At 31.9% G+C, this 19,373-nt stretch overlaps 3 protein-coding genes across 3 annotated transcripts; all 3 read right to left on the bottom strand.

Moving 5' to 3' along the window:
- Positions 1-21: 21 nt before the first annotated feature.
- LOC111702508 (ethanolamine kinase 1) lies at positions 22-7,199 on the bottom strand. Its single transcript, XM_023474227.1, has 11 exons — positions 7,079-7,199; positions 6,411-6,518; positions 5,551-5,716; positions 4,606-4,668; positions 4,314-4,394; positions 3,804-3,875; positions 2,188-2,275; positions 1,319-1,400; positions 778-811; positions 629-706; positions 22-215 (listed from the first exon to the last, which is right to left on the bottom strand). The coding sequence occupies exons 1-11, from the start codon at positions 7,168-7,170 to the stop codon at positions 123-125; spliced, it is 957 nt and encodes a 318-aa protein (XP_023329995.1). The 5' UTR covers positions 7,171-7,199; the 3' UTR covers positions 22-122.
- Positions 7,200-7,309: 110 nt separating this feature from the next.
- On the bottom strand, positions 7,310-16,046 carry LOC111702492 (metallophosphoesterase 1-like). The gene is made up of 11 exons (XM_023474200.1): positions 15,959-16,046; positions 13,926-14,010; positions 12,595-12,656; positions 11,319-11,403; positions 10,899-10,982; positions 10,660-10,727; positions 10,201-10,373; positions 9,490-9,563; positions 9,006-9,148; positions 8,347-8,452; positions 7,310-7,749 (listed from the first exon to the last, which is right to left on the bottom strand). Exons 1-11 carry the CDS (start codon positions 15,993-15,995, stop codon positions 7,626-7,628), a joined length of 1,041 nt encoding a protein of 346 aa, XP_023329968.1. The 5' UTR covers positions 15,996-16,046; the 3' UTR covers positions 7,310-7,625.
- Positions 16,043-19,372, bottom strand: LOC111702509 (N-acetyltransferase 9-like). Its single transcript, XM_023474228.1, has 6 exons — positions 19,349-19,372; positions 18,841-18,927; positions 17,479-17,580; positions 16,779-16,865; positions 16,347-16,420; positions 16,043-16,262 (listed from the first exon to the last, which is right to left on the bottom strand). Exons 1-6 carry the CDS (start codon positions 19,370-19,372, stop codon positions 16,043-16,045), a joined length of 594 nt encoding a protein of 197 aa, XP_023329996.1.
- Position 19,373: the final 1 nt, after the last annotated feature.

Here is a 19,373-nt window from a genome sequence, read left to right on the forward strand (position 1 = left end):
TATTGTTATATAGATATATATATAATATATAGTTAGTATAAATATAAAAAACATTAGTTACAGAAGTCACGATATCCAAATCATCTGAAAATCCCTATAATTACATAATAGTTCCGCTTTGTTTATAATCCCAACAATCCCTTTTTCCTCCTGTACTCCCGCTGTCGTTGGATTGCATAGTCCACAAAATCAAAGTCAATGTTTGAGTTCTTCGCCTAAAAATGCATTTTTGAATTTTTTCTTGGTTCTTAAATAATCAAGGAACAGAAAAATTGCCAACAAGCGAGGTTTTTTATCTCAATATTTTTAATTTACATATCTTTGCAACCTGATTAAGTAAACCTTATAAATTTTGATCAATCATTAGCCATAGTTCGAGAAACCAAAGGTCTACACCGTCAGGTTGCCAAGATATTAGGATTTGTGACAAGTGTTCACTATTCAGTTCCTTAGAAGTCAAGAATACTAGTTTCAACATGAACGAGGTTAATAATTTTCAGATTGGGAAATGAACAGTTTCTCGTAGAACTGTCCAAATGTGAAAGAGGCGCAAAGTCATCACTGTGACTAAGATGTATTAAAAAACTGGGACTTTTTTGTACCGTTAAAAATGTTAATGAAATGTTACCTGAATTAATGACCAGGAGGACCAAAGCAAATTAGAACAAAGCATAAACACCTGAACCAAGTCATACATCGCAACTATCTAAAAAATATTTTAAAATAAGCAAAAGGAAAAATGATTAAAAAATTGTCAATCATCATCTAAAAACTTGCCTCAGAGTTTGTTGGAGGGGAAGAGTTAGCAATCCTGACAAAATAATCTTAACTCTCAAAAAATTATCTATTATTATTATCATTATTAACATTTCACCTACATTCAAAGTATCAACATCATAAAAATAGGTAAAAAATAAAACTATTCAATATTATCATTACTATCTAAAACACTGTCAAATGATAGAATTAAACTGTAAAATTATGTTTGAACCATCAATTATCTAGTATTTTTCACAGACACTTCCAAACTGAAAGCATAATTTCTCGTGACCCTCAATTTAAAGCGTAGATTTTACAATCTGATACCCAAGTTTTACTAGCTAAAAATGTGTCATTTTCCCTTGTGGCTTCTATGAAAAAGTGACTTGCGGATTTCTGCTGCACAGTCAATGAAGAAAATTGTCTGAATTCAACACTTTTCAAGACGGAACACCGAGGGTATCAACCTCATTGTTACTCGGATTAAAGTTATACGGCATACTTCTCTGTAAATGGAGGGTCACTTGAAATTAAAAGATTTGTAAGATTATGTGTGTGCCTGTTGAACTCAGTGAGGTACTCTCTGATCCAGTCTTCCTGGAGTTCTCTGCCAGGAACATCGTTAATAAAATCTAATTCTCCTAAATTATAGAAATGTTCTAATACAGAGCTACCAGAGCAAAGAATGCGACTTCAAAGTATTACTGACCATTCTTTAAAACTTAACTTGTAATCATATATCTTGATATTTGAGCGTCGATCTATTTATTATTGATAGACGGTTAAATATTGTGAAGACGACGTTGCAGGTTGGTGTACAGGACGACAGCAGAGTATGAAATATAAGGGAAAAGAAATTGACCCGGCCCGCCAGTCCATATGGTTAAACATGCTTTGCAGACGGTACTTCATTTAAAAAAGAAATATTTGTCTGATGTACAAAAACCGCGTATACGTCTATTCAGAATAGGTTATTGAATACATTAAACAGCGAAAAAATTGGGTTTTATTTCATATGGCAAAGTAAAAACCAAATTCAAATTCGATTCCATTTCCCTTATATTCCATGCTCCTTGGACGACAGTGAAGTGATCCCAATCCTTGTACTACGCATTTATCTCGCCTCTCTAACCTGACATGACCTCACACATCTCCTGACTACTAACAACAACAACACTGAACTCTCCTTTACCGCTTCTAATCTCAATAAGAAGACGAATCTCCTACTCTCCTTCCCTACTACCCCTCTTTCCTTCTATTTATTCCGTTTCACTGCCACTGCCAGGTAACATCTGTTCATTTGTTCACCCCTTCTTGGAAACCACGAACCAACAGTGGATTTAACCATTTACTATTGGGCTTTAAATTAAAACTGAGGAATAGATTTTGTTTTCTGAAAACTAAACAATATATGCCTATTCGTATTACCTCCACAGCCAACGAATTCTACGAAATGATTTGCAATATCAAATGCAGCAAGCGAGGGGCCAGCGTACTCCATATCAATGAAAACAACCTAATAAACAAACTAAGTTTCGTTTAAGTCAGGTCAGTCAGGTCAGTCAGGTCAGGTCAATTAGGTCAGTCAGATCAGGTCAATTAAGTCAGTCAGATCAGTCAGGTCAATTAGGTCAGTCAGGTCAGCTAGGTCAGTCAGGTCAGTCAGGTCAGTCAGGTCAGTCAGGTCAGTCAGGTCAACTACTGTATTCCCTGGGTTCCTAGCTTTCGTTTGATATGCATAAAGCCATAGTTAAAACATTTTCATTTTTGGAAGTCATTTAGGTCATTAGAGGTCGTTAGAGGTCAGTAGAACGTCAAACACTGGATTCGTTGCTGCAACTGTATTCCTGGGATTCCTCGCTTTCGTTTGATATGCATAAAGCCATAGTTAAAACATTTTCATTTTTGGAGGTCATTTAGGTCATTAGAGGCCGTAAGAGGTCATTAGAAGGTCAAACACTGGATCTGTTGCTGCTACTGGATTCCCTAGGTTCCTAGCTTTCGTTTGATATGCATTAAGCCAAAGTTGAAATATTTTCTATTTGTGGAGGTCATTAGAGGGCATTAGAGGGCATTAGAGGTCATTAGAGGACATTAAAGTTCAATTTGATTTTGTTATAGGAATTTCGAACCCTAATTAGGCGTGCATCCAAAAAAATTGGAAGATTTGAACCAAAAATGAAGGCAGGCCCCTCCCCCCCCTACATCAAATGTGCCAACTCCACCATCCCCTTTTAGATTATGAATTATTAAATCCCGATTCTTTTAAAGTAGATTATAATAATCAACCAATACTTTTTTGGACTTACAGTATAAGAACGCATATTTTCAAAAGGCTAGTTTTTTTCTACACTTACAATTTTAAAAAAAATTGGAAAAAATGGTTTTTTTCTCCATCTAATGTTCTTTAAAACTTATATTTCTTATAAATTGACAGAGCTGAAAACTTTAGAATGGTGGATATCAAGATTAATGCTTTGACTCCTGGTCTTACTAAACTCAAGATTATTTTAAATTTAAACTGCATTCGATATCCAAGAAAGAAGCTGAAAATTTAACCAATCATCATGTCATGCTAAGATGTACTCTTTAACGTTTGAAAAGCCGGTTTTGATTTCTGGTGTCATATCAATTGAACTAAACACCGATTGAACGAACGTAAGTTTTGGATAAATGTTTGTTAAGACTAACGTTCAAAATGACAATAGTCCTAAAATAAGTTTTTTAATAATTTCATATAAACATGATTAAATTTATATTTGTTTAATGCTTTAAAAGCCGGCTTAAGTGAACAGCTGACTTTAATTCAATCGGATATTAGTCCGATCGATATAGCATTGTATCTGTAATTGTTATCAAACGTAACTTTTATACAGTAGAAAATCCCCAAAAAGAGGATTAAGAAGAAAATCAAAAGTGTGTACATTGGATAATCAGATTAAGCGATCGTGATTAAGGATATCTCATTCTTGAGATTTCAGCTCAGATATCCTAAAACCATGAAGATAATAAATATGGATTATCAGAATAGAGTTAGAAAAAACTATTTTTCCTTTAAGCATATTATATTCCGTAAACAATTCTGCTTGAGAAAAGCAATACTTCTCCATTTGTTCCTAAAAAAGTTTAACTTATGAATCTTTTATTTTTGTTATTTAAAAATAAAAATTTCAAAATTACAATTCAACTATTGAACAATCTTAATAGTAATAAGTACAATGTAATTGATAAAAACTTGTCAGTTCACAGATTCACAACAGTACACAATGCATAGAAGGTTTGTCTGTGCATGACTGCATGAGATATCCATTATTGTCTCAATAAAAATAGATTTTTTGTTTTTGTTTTTGGCTTCTCTAAATGGAAGCTCGAGGATTTCAACCTAAGACAATTGAGAATATTAAAAACGTCTACATCTTCTACATTATTGATCATATCAAAGCTTAAAGGGTACCGTTGTGCATAGAGCATGCCCTCTAAAAATAATGGATATTCTAATATTACATCTAGACAATCTCTGTCATTGCGTAAAATATCAATGAATTAAGAAAAACCTGTTTTTCCTTGGAGGCAAGTTGTTGCGGGCAGAGTTCTATAAAGTTTCTGAGCATACTCCATAGCTTACACTCGCCACTCTTAAAAAAAACAAATGCTATGCCAAAAAAAAACTTTGTAGTTTAAAAAGGTTCACCCCTACTACAATGAAGTTCTGTTCAATATTTCATTTAAAATAACAAGTTTGCTGTAGAAATCCTTGGGTTGGAGTTGTTATAAAGACTTAACCTCTATTAAAAAATCAGATGAAATTCATCTACAATCCAAATTACTTCGTCTTTCTAAGGTTACCTGGATCGGAATATGATGAAGTTTAGCGGTCATCCTGGCGACCAGAGGATAAACAGCTGGGTTCTACTCCACAAAGATACATGGGATAGGAAGAATATTGTATATTAAAAGGATTGTTTACTTTTTTAAAAAGTATTCAAAGATGTTCCGTTAAGAAACTTAACGGAATTGCATCATTTAGGGGACTGTAAGCGTAATTTCAAGTGACCCTCCATACAAAGAGATGGCCATTCCCGCCTTACAACAGAACCATAATTCTTAAAGCTTTGTCTCAGTGTTTCGGATCCATATCATTTTGATTCGGATCCGGATCCGCGGATCCGCATCCGTGATAATGGATCCGGATCCGGATCCTGATACGGATCCGGATCAGGATCCGAGGTAACTTTTGATGCTGTGAATCGGATTTTCCCTATTAAATGTTATGCAAGGTTATAATTTATAAACTATAGTGATCCTAAAGTTAAAAATGTCGTCATTACTATTATATAAATGTAAACATTAAATAATTAAAGATAATTTTGAAAAATTTTCGTCATGTAAATAATACATTTATGAACCATTTTGATTTATTTATTCCATGGTTTTGGTTAATTTTTGGCGCTACCCGGATCCATATCAACGTTTCCTGATACGGATCCGAAACACTGCAGTTTGTCTGATCAAATATGAATTAGATATGATGGTTATACTTTAAAAAATTGATTAATTTCAATTGTAGATTCTCTGCAAAAAAAAGACAAATACGCATTTCAGCTCAAAAAAATGGGAATTATCAGAGTGCAGTTTAAACCTTAGTAATACGCCAATTAATTCAATATCATTGATCCGGAGAAGGTTTTAATGGTACTGTTGTAAATTGGGCATTGCCATCTTTGGGTCACTTGATATTACACTTACATTCCTATTAAGTGAAATCCTTAATAAACTATCCCAAGTTTATTCCTTAACAGATTCTTTAGTTAGAGTTGATCCATGTATAAACTCGTACGCAATACCATTATTAAATATTGCGTAAAGCTTACTCCCGGCATTTATTGCGTCAAGTTTACGCATATTTTCCACTTCAGTTTTTCTATCAATTATCTTCTCAGTACCAATGCCGTAAACTCTAAAAAATTAACTTATTTCATGGACGACGGACGTGCATCTCCAAGATTTAATTTTGCGCTTGCCGGTTTGTTTGTACTTAAACAATAAACATATAGGAGTGTTGTTGTAGACGAGTTAAATTACCAGTTTTGTTAATATTCTTAATAAGAAAAATAAATTATACCAGGAAACCCTGTAGCTTTGTTTAACATACAAAGTGTACTGCAGTTTCTGGAAGGAATATAATTATTTAGATCAGCATTAACCAACACTGGGTATGTTTACATTCCTACAGTGGTAGGCGATTATATCATTACAATGAAGACTACTTTCGATTTAAATTTTGATATCAAGCTTTTAAACAGCATTGATACATTTAATCATAAAACAATAAGAAGCTGTCGATTAAAAAATATTCTCTTTGATTGTAAACTTGTAATTCGGAAAAAGCTTGTAAACAATCAAAACTTAAATAAAAAAGACGTCTTCATTGTATTCATTTAATTGCCTACAACTGTACAAAAATTTAAAGTACACTTTTCTTGATGATAAACAAATTGTTTTTTTTTTTTTATTTTCTAAAGTAAACCATTATGTTGTAACAAAACATGACATTTCTTTTATTCTTTCCCATAAAACAATTTTATCTGATCATAAATGAAAAAGCCACAAAAAATGTGATTTTGACGTTAAAAAAAAGTTATAAAAATGACCTGACGAGAACCGTATCTTGCTTGTCTCTAAACCAAGCACCAATCAGTTTATTTGTTATTCCGTCAGTAAATACTTTCCAGTCTATATCATCTCCTACCCAGTCAGGGCTAGACAATACTTTCTTTATATTTGGTCAAGTACTTGGGATCCACTTAATTTTCATTCTGGATCCCCCCCCCCCCAAAAACATAAAAATGGATCCAGGTCATTTCTTAAGATTCATTTTGTGTTTGACATAAAAACAGCATTTTCTACTATCTTGTCTTTTTTCGCTTTTTTATATTTTAAAACTTTACAACACCGTTAAGAAATACAGATATTTTTAATATCCTCTTTTTGAACAGTTTCAGATTTTGGTGTGAGAGTAAAACGATTTTTTTTACAGTTTCATGTTGATATTTTGCCCGTTAGATCCGAATCCGTGAATACACATATTTTAGGCTTCTTTTGTACGATTTTAACGACATTTCGCATATTTTCCATTTCTTTATTGATTTTCCTCAACAGCAAAAATATCATAATATTTATGATTCCGACCGGTTATAAAAATTCCATTGGCATTTTTGTCTCTAGTTAAGTTGATCAAAACCAGAAAAAACCTTCAGGACTTAGTAATTATTTTGCGGTTGTTAGCAAAGACTAAATTAAAAAATATAAATTGTATTACCGTATCCTTTGGAGAACGAGTCGAGCACCCTTTTTCAGAGATTCGTCAGTATTTAGGTCAACGGTTACGTCTATTGTTAAAGGATCCGCCATTTTTAATCTGAAAAAAAATAAATACCAAAATTTTAATTCAAGTTAATCAGGAAAAAGTTTAATCACAGATTTTGAAGATATGAAAAATTGGCTTAATATTTACATATTTCTATTTTACCTCTTACCTTAAATGTTAATGAGAAAAAGAAAATGGAAATATAATAAGGTGTACTTTATAAAAATTGTACATGTGAACGTGATGTAAATTGTATATAATGATATTAGAAACATATAAAAGAGTTCTAAAGAGCTATGAACATTGTAGAGCAATTTTCAATCTTCTCACTTACTCTTTTTGTAGTCCTAGACATGTACAAAACATTTGAAAACTTCATAGAAAGTGAAATACAAAAATTTACAAAATTAGGATTTTTACATTAAAGGATGCACAATGCAAATATTGATTCCTTGTGATGTACACTGTACACAGTAAATTGTACAGTGTACAACCTTCTCTAATTATATCTGAGTTTAATGCAGTACAATAGTAGAATGGTTGCAAAGCCTATGTACATGTAGTACACGGTAGTTTCCTCCGGCATCATACATTTAGATACAGATTTAGAGCCAGCAGAAAACCTAAAATACAGAACAAATGGGTTTAAGCAATGCTTGGGATCAGGATCTAGACTTTGAGCCTATAAAGTATAAACCTACTTATTGTTAAGCCAAAATTGTTTAAAAATAACTTCTTTTTTTGGTTACAAAAAAAACGCAAAAAAAAAATATTGTAAAAATAGTTGAATAAAATAACAGCAATATTATAATTTCTTGGTGCAAATATTTCAATTGTGTATGATCAATTTTCTAATTGAAAATAAAGGATCAGGACCCATAAATTATATTGAAATGGATTCTGGGCATAAGCAAAAGCAGAAAGTCCAAATAAAAATTATAGCTATTTTTTTTCGCAAAAACAAAACTGTGTTGTTGTAAAATACAGTGAAACCAATAAAACAGCATTGTTGTATGATACATATTTTACTTAGTTTACCAATAAAACAAACATTTTCGAGGACTTTGAGAGAAATAATTTTAGTATATTTTGACACAAATCTGTAACTAAGAAAAATATTATCAAACGTTTTCTCAAAAGTTTTTTTGATTAAAAGACAAAGAAATCTATTATTTTTAGAGAATTTAGAAAAGCTAAAATAATGAAAGGTATGTTCCTACCTTGCGAGTAAGAAAGCTGGATTTTGTTTGTTTCTCCAGCTAAAGGATGAAACAGTCCATTCAATAAAACTATCATGATCTGTCCTACAGCCATGGTGTGTGTGACCTAAACCCAGTGAAATTTTAACTATCCATGTTCAAAAAATATAAAATAAAATTAAAACAAGTCAAATTATTTGCTCATTAGCCAAACCAAGGTATATTTGTAGCTCCTAATTGGTTGGGCTTTTATTTATAAATTTGCTAAAGGAATCTTAATACGCTCTTTTACAAAAGATAAGGATTAGTGTTTTCTAAACAGATTTATTATACAAAAGTTTTGACCTTAACTTTTTTGTCGAGAGCAACAGAGTTTTATAGACAAAATAGGTCGAGGAAACCCGTGGTTCAATAACATTTTTAATTTCCATAAAAAGTAGTTTTACACAGTTTGAGTCATCTATTGAAATGAAAATGCGCGAAATGTTTCCCGAAAACTTTATTATTATTTATTTATTTATTTATTGGTACTTTTTAACTGTTCTATTTTTCTTCAATTCACTCTGTTATTCATTTTCTTTTATCCTATCCCAACAGACGTCATGTAATTAAACCTCCCTCTGTTGGGGGTATCATAGGTCGTCAATGTTGGTCAAAGGTAGTATAAATTCTAAAATAACCTGTGAAAGCTATTCTAGGCTTAAGTTTCTGTTTAATAAGATTAGAAGATGAATTACTGATGCACTCCCATCTTTCTCTGAACTTCTCCATCTTGTCAATTCCTGGTGCTGAGTCTAACTCATCACATAGTTCATCCGACTCTCTGTAGTAGAATATAATTTGATTTGTCAACATTCAATTTAAAGCATCAGATGTTTGGTTCTAAGATATTTTTACTATACGTCACTTATGCTGCCTTTTGTGCTACATGTCATTTTTGCATTAAGTCACTTTAATTTGTATGATTTTTCTTATTGTCATTTTTGCTAAATGACATTTTTGCTATATGCCATTTTTGATTTATGTCATTTTTTATATATGTTGTTTTCGCTATAGATCATTTTGGTACATAAATAGTTTGTTCTAAATGTAATTTTTTTGCTAAATATTATTTTTTACTTTCGTCATTTTTGCTATTATGCTATACGTCATTTCTGGCAGTACCTGTACAACGGGAAATGAGACATGAGAACTGGTCCAGGACACTCATCTTCTGTACAACTCAGATTCGAACTAATCTAATCAAATCAAATCAAATCATGGGTGGCCGGGGGGAGTCTTAGGTTAAAAAAAGTTAGAAATTTTTTTTCAAATTTTTTTTTCAACATTTTTTTTCAAAATGTTTTTTCACGTGCAACGCCGGGACCTTCAGCTAGTATTTATTCTAATGAGAGTTGGGGCGGGTCTTAATATCGATAACATTGGAATTAAGGACGACTTCAATATCGTCTTTGTTTAAAAATCAACAACACTATTCTAGTGTTTAATATCTCCGTCAATTTTAGAAATACGAAGAAGGTAGACCACATTTAGGAAAGCTTATTGGAAGTTCAATCTTTTTTGATGCACTTTATGACATTTATCAATCATAGGAAATCAAAGACGATATTCAAGTGTCTCTCAATTCCCATGTTTGTGGGGACACCCTGTATATGAACAATGAGACCCATAAAACTGAGGAATCGGAAGACGACAATTAAGCAATTTTATGTTCATTTGAAAATTAAATTATCAAGTCAAGTGTAATTTGTTTATTGCTGTGTTCCATTTATATTAAACTATTTCAAACCATAACTTCACACTAGTTTTCGTCAATTTTTATTCCACAGTTTTATGGGTCTCGCTGTATGTATAGTATATGTTAACTGAACCTACTTTTTCAAGGAGTTTTTCAGCATCTTTGCACAGGAAGCAACCATCATTTTCAAATGCCATGCTGTTAATCAGAACAAAATCAACTCCTTTCAATTTTATCTGTTGGACACTTCGCGTCTTGAACGCATCTTTAAACCGTTTATCCAGGTAAGGAGTTATACTGTAGTGAAAGCCTGATTACAAAAATATTTCTGAAAATCTGATTGATCTGATAACAAACATTTACTTTTTGTGAATTTCATCTTAAATTTTGATAAAAATTAAACGTGAGATGAACAAGTGCTTTAGATATAAATCTGAAAACATGAGGGTAATCTTTTTATCAGTGGACTTTCGATTTCAATTTTGATTTCAAGAGAAACTATTTTCTTTTAAATCTTTTTGGTTACTTGTTAACTTGTCGCCTTCCACTGTACGTAAAAATCAATTAATGAAAATGTTCCAAAATATTTTCTGTTCCTATATCATGGTTGCCAGCGACAACATATACTTTTGTATCAGCCCCAGTATAAAACAAATCATCAAACCTAAAAAATTATTAATATTTTAAATTTCTTTTTTAAAATTTCATCTTTTTATTTTTAGTGAACTATCTTAAGAAAACTTAAGAAAAAAAATAAAATTTTGTTTAAAAATATTTTTTTTTAGTCTATGAGCGAAGAGCTTATTATATAGAGATAATGAAGGTGGATGCCTACCTCTGTCGATATTTTTTGAATTCTTCCGGTGGACACCATTTTCCTTCGTCAAATATATCTCCCAAGAAAAAAACAGCTTCCGGTCTAAAATATTAGCGATCACACAAAATTAATTCAAACGACATATTTTATGATTTTTAAGTGACTCTCCTTTTACAAAGTGACATTTCCGATTTACAATTGTAACCTTTAAAGTTTTTCTGCAAATAGTTTGTAGAAATGTGTTCCTGCAAAGGACTGGCATGTAATTCAAAGAAAATCATGAAAAAATACAATTAATCTATTTTTTCCTTTTTTTAAAAATCACCGTAAGTATTCTCAGTTCCCCTTTACAATATTTGTTGTTATTCGTCTAGGAGGGTAAGTTCTACTGAACCCTGGATGTATGCAAATTCTAATAAAAAAGAATTCTTTATTTACCTGAAATACGACATTGCCGTCTGGAATGTTCTATGCATCTGCCATTCCCTTCGGAGCTTATCAAACCAGTGTCCATTCCGAGAACCTGGATATTAAAAGATAATAAAGATTTTAAGTGACTTATAATAATAATAATAATAATCACTGTCAATCCTACAATCTTAGAATTAAGGCTTATGCTTGCTTCCGTTTATGAATTAACCCAATTAAGAGCAGAGTGTAAATTCAGGGGTGGGAGACAAGCCTATGGCGGTCTGCCAACCGACCATTATATACACCCTCAGATACCTAATAATCCTGTCGGTACCATTAGTATGTTGAGATGTTCAAGATGGGGTTTTAATATTGAAAGAAGACACAGAATATTGAGTTGATTTCATTCATTACCTTTAATTATTCCTAAAATCAAATCAAATCATATTTTGCAGGGATGACTTGAGGCTTTCTTTTTTTGGGTCAGAGTTTTAATTATTCCCCGATTTCCGGTTTTTCACCACGATCTCTGATTTAAAATTTGATTTGAATTTACGTAAAGAATTGGTATTTTGGGTTAAATTAGTTGAGTTCTATTTAAAGAGATTTCAGTCACGCGTTATTTAAATGTTTAAGCGACCCTCCATTTATAGACGGGCATGTTGGATTCACAAGGGTTTCCATTAAAGTTTCGTCTGAAAAAAAAAGAAAAAAATGATGGAGTTTTCCCTGTTTTTTCTTCTCAATATTGATTATTTTCGATTGCGGTTCTCTATACAATATGAATACAATGATATCGTCAGCACAGTTAATCCGATAAAGGACTAAAGGGAACCGGCGTGAATCGTGCATGTAAATTTTGGAAATGAGAATTATTTAAAAGTAAATCTACTGAGTTACAACTTAACGAATTTGGATCGCGTCTCAAATCCACCAAAATCTGGTTTCAATTGAGCGCCGGCTTAAATATTGAAACATTGAATACAATTTTAAGTTGAACCAACCTTGTTTAAGCCACAGCTCAAATTCATTTAATTCGGCCTCTGGTCCTTTTAAAGAGAAAGTTAACGATCCGTATAATGTGGAAATAGTAAAATTTCGAAAATGATATTTTTGAAGATACATTTTTCTAGTAAAATTTAGTTTCAGCGGTTAATATCTGAATACGGATACTTATAGAAAAAACTAAATTAAGCATCAGAAAAGTAAGAACCGACATTGACAATTTGAGGAAGTCTTTCTGGACTATCCTTTCAAATCATGTGAACCATTATTTAATACCCAAGAATTAATTTATTCTTACCAAGTAGATGTGTATCTGCAAGGATTAGCGCATTTAGGGTTTCTTCTTTTTCACCAGCTTTCCTAGAAAAAAAGAACTTGTGAAGTTCAAACCTAAACTATCATTTAAAAATATAAAGTATTTATAAACTAAGTAATAAGACAATTTTTTTAATATTTGTAACTTTTGTAAAGTTATTTTACTTAAAACAAGAGAGTTCCCGAAATATTTTATAATCCATTAATTATAACTTAGTAAAATATGCAACTAAACGTGTTGCCCTTTGTATCCTAATTTGAAACAAAATGAGCGGAAAATTACCACAGCTTTTCTTTAGCAGGCATTATTATTACTCTCGAACAGATGTGTGTACTGTTCTAAAATACTATTTAAAGCATTTGTAGGACTACTTACATATCTGGCATACACTTAAATTAAAAATTAAACACGATATGATCCATGAAGGTTACCACCGGAATCTGGGATCGCCAAGCATGAGATAATTTCTAAAATGCAACGGGCAACGCCAAGCACGTAAACTATAGTATGAATTTTTGTAATCAGTCTCATCTATATATAAATTTGGCTTGTCTGTCTTTTTGTTTGTATCAAATAAACGTCAAAACGGCAGAAACGATCGGGCCCAATTTTTTTGTGGGACGTCACGTGACCACAGGGAAGGTTTATGAATGATAAAAAATTTTTAAAAATGTGTTTAAAAGGTTTTTAATTTTGTAAAAAAAAATTTAAATTCTTGAAAATCCGCGAATTTTTTTTTTTAATTCGCCAAATTTTTTTCTTCTTTGTTTTAAAATGTAAACAAAAAGAACATGTTTACAATTTAAATAGAAGATGGGCGCGAAGCGCCCTAAAAGCCTAGTTGATCTGAAATTGTTTAAATATTCATGTTATATCTGGACACTTGTCAAACACAGTATTCTGCTCTACATTAGATGAATAAAGCCACTTTAAAAAAGACAACAAAGTGGTGTCTTGTCCGTAACTATCGGGGTAATTTTGGGGTCGAATTTCTTTTTGAACCTTTTTTATTTCTCCAGATCTGCAGCCCTCCTTTTTTACCATTTTTTATAACTTTGCCCCAAAGTGAAGAATTTTGGGGGGGTTTCTAGGATTTTAATGAGACCCTTTACCAGTTACCAGGTCCATTTTAAAATAAAGTGTCCAAATTCTTAGCAGTTATTAAATGTCCCAATCTATTGATAAACGGATCCAATTTTCGCGGATTTCTGATGATTTGATGGCAGATATTTACTTTGCTACATTTCTTTCAAATAATACTGTAGATACAAAACCTGTTCACCTACAAAAGACGGTTAAAAAAAACTAATTACCCAGGATAACTGCAGGAATAGAGAGTAACATAGTAGATGAAGAACTCATTGTAAAACAATGAAAGAGCTGTAAGAACAAGAAAACCTAAAAAAGTAAAGTTAAGTTCCCTAAAAACTGATTTATTTTTCCCATTGGCATTTTAGGCCCGAATTAGCGTAGATGTACACACACACTATTCCAGGTTAGTTTAGGTTAAGATAGATAGATAATATCACTGAGGTTTCAGGAGGGGGACATGCATTACTTTAAGAAAAATAAGCAACATTGATTTATCGCTTTGAATTGAAGTTTTTCAATAAAAAAGCTTTACTATACTTTCGATAATAAAATTAATAAACTTTAGAAGAAATGTGCATGTAATCTTTCACAGAAAATCTAGCAAAATCTTGTAAATGCGCGAAAAGATGTAAAAGTTCACTTGGTAAAATGCACAGTGAACACCCTCAACAGTTCACACGCTAGAAAAATGAACTGACAGAATTTGAATAATAGCAGAATATTGCAAAACGGGTTTTCAATTATTCTATTAGAAAATATATTATGTATTAGCCGATATAAAGGGACTGGTAACAAAATAAAATAAACTCAAATTTAGGTTTTGTTCGTCCTTATGAAAAAAGGCAAAAGAATAACAATAAGGACTTTTTTCATTATTAATTTTTCATACTTTTATGTTATTGTTTTAATTACTCTATTAATTATCTATTTGTGTCAGATGATTACAAAATCTGATAATATTGTTTATGATTTTTGTTGTTTTCAATTGAATATATTATACCGATAAATTGTAAACCATAGAGAATTGAAAACGTCTGATCCCATACTGATATAACAAAAAATCATTGATTTTGTAATTTCACTTAAATGTTCCTTATATGTTATGTTTTTAACGAAAATTACAACAATATCTGAGATATATTTCTAAGAGGATTTGTTTTTTATAAGGCCAATATAAATATATTGTCAACGTAGTTTAAAGTAAGAAAAATAGGGATTATATTTCATAATTCTAAATTGCATTTTTTTGTATAAAGTGATGGAAATATACATTAATTGCAAAGGGTACTATTATGAATCGAACACGCAATTGGGCCGGGTGGTCACTTGAAATAGCGTTGACAATCCCTTTATACTGACATTGTTTGAAGGGACTATGAGCGTAATTTCAAGTGACCCTCAATGCAAAGATGGTAATGTCCGATTTACAACGGTACCCTTGAAAGCTTTAATTGATCAAGTATGAATTTGATATCCACATTTTTGTTTATTTTAACTATTTATTTTCATTTGTGGTTTCTCTGAAAAAAGACTACCGCATTTCTTACTTATAAGAAACAAGCGAGAAATTCACAAAAATAAACACTTTTCAAGTCAGTAAACGACATTATCTTCCCCATTTTAGATCAGATTAAGGTTTCACTTGTATGCAGGTTCACTTGAAATTACAATTACAGTCCCTTTAAGATTGGATTAAAAATTCGGCTTAAGTTTCCCTGATTTTGTTTACTTTTAGAGTATACTTCAATGCACAAGAAATCTTTCAAGTTTCTTGATATAAAAAATATTTTCTTGAACTCGACTTAAAGGGACTGGAAGCGTAATTTCAAGTGACCCTTCATACAAAGAGGGGAATGCCCGATTTACCACAGTACCATTTAAACTTTGACTCTACAACGAGGGAAGAGAACTCCGTGTGTTTATCTCTGAACAAATTTTCAAATTGCAGTAAAACTGGAGTATACGCTAGCATTCAGTGTTAACTCAACGCAGCTGAATTTTGACTAACTATTTCGCGTCCAACGCGGTTTTCAAGAATTCAATGTAAATATTAATTTTCTATGACTTTAGAGCTAATTCAGAACTGGCACGGACAAGGGGAATCCGACTGTTTAATTAAAACAAAGCATTGCGATGGTCAGAGAGTGATGTTGATAATCTTTTATCTGTATTGTTATGAATCGGACACGCTCCTCTGCAAATGGAGGGTGACTTGAAATTACACTGGCCTTCAGTGCTTTAGAAGAAAACCTACCTTTTAGTAACTGCTTTGGACTCCGCATAGTTAACATTGTATTAAAACTCTTTCACTTTGAAGTTTTTGGATTTTATGAAAACTCTATTCTTCAGGATTAATAAAGTCCTGTAGAGTACAGTCTATAGCTTGAACAAGTGTCCTTGTATCCTGGGATACCCGGAGTAGGAATGTGGTTTCCTGGAACACTTCACTCCTAGACACCTCCTGGAAACCCAGGCTCTTAAACAGATTCTCACTGGCTAGGTTTCCAAACTTAATTTTAGCGCTCAATTCTTCCAGATTCAAATATTCAATGCCATATCTAGAAAACGAAAAAAAAAATTTTTGGAACAAAAAAATCTTTGAATGAGAAAATGGTTTTTTAAAAATTATATGATAAAAATACCTCAACATCAGTGTGATTGCTTGACGTCCAAATCCTTTACCCCTCGAACCCTCATCAGCAATCATTATCTCGGCCTTAACATTTAAATCTCTATATTGTAATATGTAAACAGGAGCTGTCAATTGATGGAGGGAAAATATTCTTAGTTCTTTAAATATTAGTGAGTAAAAAATCAAATCGGAGCATGTTAAATGTACTGAAATATTTAGTCTTTTTTATTGTCTAGCGATGGAAAAGGTTTACTTCTGCACACCCAATATCTTGAAATAGGAATAGGTTTAAAGGTTTACCTCTGAACACCCAACATCTTGGGATAGGAATTGGTTTGATGGTTTACCTCTTTAATACCCAATATCTTGGAATAGGAATAGGTTTAAAGGTTTACCTCTGAACACCCAATATCTTGGGATAGGAAAAGGTTTAAAGGTTTACCTCTGCACACCCAACATCTTGGGATAGGAATAGGTTTGTATCTCCGATCATACAATCCTCTTCGCTCAAACCAGACTCCAGCTTACACTATGATAAATCATCGTGAATGAAAAAAATATTTAAATTATTGAAGAAACTTTTATTAATAATAGTTCAAAAACAATTTGTCTGAAAAAATACAGATTTACAGAAAAAAGAGACTGTAATGACGACCTTAAACTCTTAAAATTTGACGATCTGCAGCTAAATGATTTACTGAATGTTTTAATACTGAAATAATAAATATGTTTTTAATATTAAAATCACATTATATGTTTCAATATAAAATCACAATATATGTTTTGATACTAAATCATGATTATTTATGTCAAATTATTTTATTAGAGCCATTCCGAAACTTTTTTAAAACCACACATTTTGTATTAATCTAAACTCTTGAATTTGAAATATATCTTGAAATCAAAAATGTATGTCCAAATTTTTGAAGTGACTTGACATATCCTAATGGTAAGTTTTAGGACGGCAGGATAGTCCCTCATTTCATTTAAATTTTTCAAATGCTGAAAATTCACCAATAAAAAACAAAAAATCCGCGAATTATAATTAATAAAGGGAAAGGTAGCATATACAGTATACACTATATGTAGATCAGATAAAATTATGGAATAGAATTCTGTCCCTGATTGAGAATGTTACTGACCTTGTCTAGAATAATGAAAGTACATTTATCCTTGTCTTCCTTCCAAGAGGTTTGCATCTCATATTCATCTTCCAAGGATAAAGGTTCAGAACCTGTCAGCTCCTGGTAAATTAGGATGAGAATGAGAAGAGAAACAAGTAAATTAGGATGAGAATGAGAAGAGAAACAAGTAAATTAGGATGAGAATGAGAGGAGAAACAAGTAAGTTAGGATGAGAATGTAAGGAGAAACAAGTAAATTAGGATGAGAATGTGAGGAGAAACAAGTAAATTAGGATGAGAATGAGAGGAGGAACAAGTAAATTAGGATGAGAATGAGAAGAGAAACAAGTAAATTAGGAAGAGAAGGAGAGGAGAAACAAGTAAAACAAGTAAATTAGGATGAGAATCAGGAGAAACAAGTAAATTAGGATGAGAATGAGAGGAGAAACAGGTAAATTAGGATGAGAATAAGAGAAGAAACAGGTAAATTAGGATGAGAATGAAAGGAGAAAAAAGTAAATTAGGATGAGAATAAGAGAAGAATCAAGTAAATTAGGATGAGAATAAGAGGAGAAACAGGTAAATTAGGATGAGAATGAGAGGAGAAACAAGTAAATTAGGATGAGAATGAGAAGAGAAACAAGTAAATTAGGATGAGAATGAGAAAAGAAAAAGGCAAATTAGAATGAGAATGAGAGGAGAAACAAGTAAATTAGGACGAGAATGAGAAGAGAAACAGGTAAATTAGGATGAGAATGAGAGTAGATACAAGTAAATTAGGATGAGAATGAGAAGAGAAACAAAAAAATTAGGATGAGAATGAGAGGAGAAACAAGTAAATTAGGATGAGGATAAGAAAAGAAAAAGGTAAATTAGGATGAGAATGAGAGGAGAAACAAGTAAATTAGGATGAGAAAAAGAAAAGAAAAAGGTAAATTAGAATGAGAATGAGAGGAGGAACAAGTAAATTAGGATGAGAATGTGATGAGGAACAAGTAAATTAGGATGAGCATGCGAGGAGGAACGAGTAAATTAGGATGAGAATGTGAGGAGGAACAAGTAAATTAGGATGAGAATGAAAGGAAATATTAAATTAAATCAATTATTTATCATGAAAAGATCCCCTATGTGGAATCCCCCGATCGCCATATTGATATGATAGCTAAAGCTGGCCAAACGGCTGGACCGAATTCGCTGAAATGTTTTAAGGGGACACATGGGTAGCCTAGGGGAAACAAAGGGAAAAAATAATACTATTTTTTTACGAAAAAAAAGTTAATTTTCTTTTTTTCTAACTCGATTTTTTGAAAATATCTACGGGCGACGCCGGGCACATCAGCAAGCATTTGATATTTATTTATGTGTGTGAATAAATCTTTACCTGAAGTTCTTCAGATTTCATCCATTGATGGTATTTAAGAACATGCGATCTTTGATAAGGAACAAGAACTAGGCTTCGTCCAACTATCTTAAAAACATAGTTAACAAGTTAAAGGGTCTGTTCCCATTTATCCATTTAAATTTAATAAGGGGCAGAGGTGTATATTTTTCAGAATAACGCCCCCCCCCCCATTGGCCCAGGGGGAAATGATTTATGATGAATTAAGTAAGAAGAATAAAAATATGACATAAAAAGGCATTTTTTATATAAAAAAAATATTTTCTAAGAAGAGGGGGGCAATTAGTTTTTTTAGGAAAGAATACACCCCTGAAAAAGCGATTATGACTTTTTCAACTTTGTTCAAAAGATACCAATTGTATTGAATTTATTTTTCATAAAATGGGTAAAAAACTATAATCATTTCAAAGTTATCACCGTGGGTTATAAATAGCATTTTTTCAAAATCAAACCAAATATTCAGCGAATTAAGAAATATTTTGAATAATACCTTTGTATTCCAGTTTAATCTCATC

Source organism: Eurytemora carolleeae, unplaced genomic scaffold (genome assembly GCF_000591075.1).
Source record: "Eurytemora carolleeae unplaced genomic scaffold, Eaff_2.0 scaffold117, whole genome shotgun sequence".
In the NCBI taxonomy this organism is placed as follows: domain Eukaryota; kingdom Metazoa; phylum Arthropoda; class Copepoda; order Calanoida; family Temoridae; genus Eurytemora; species Eurytemora carolleeae.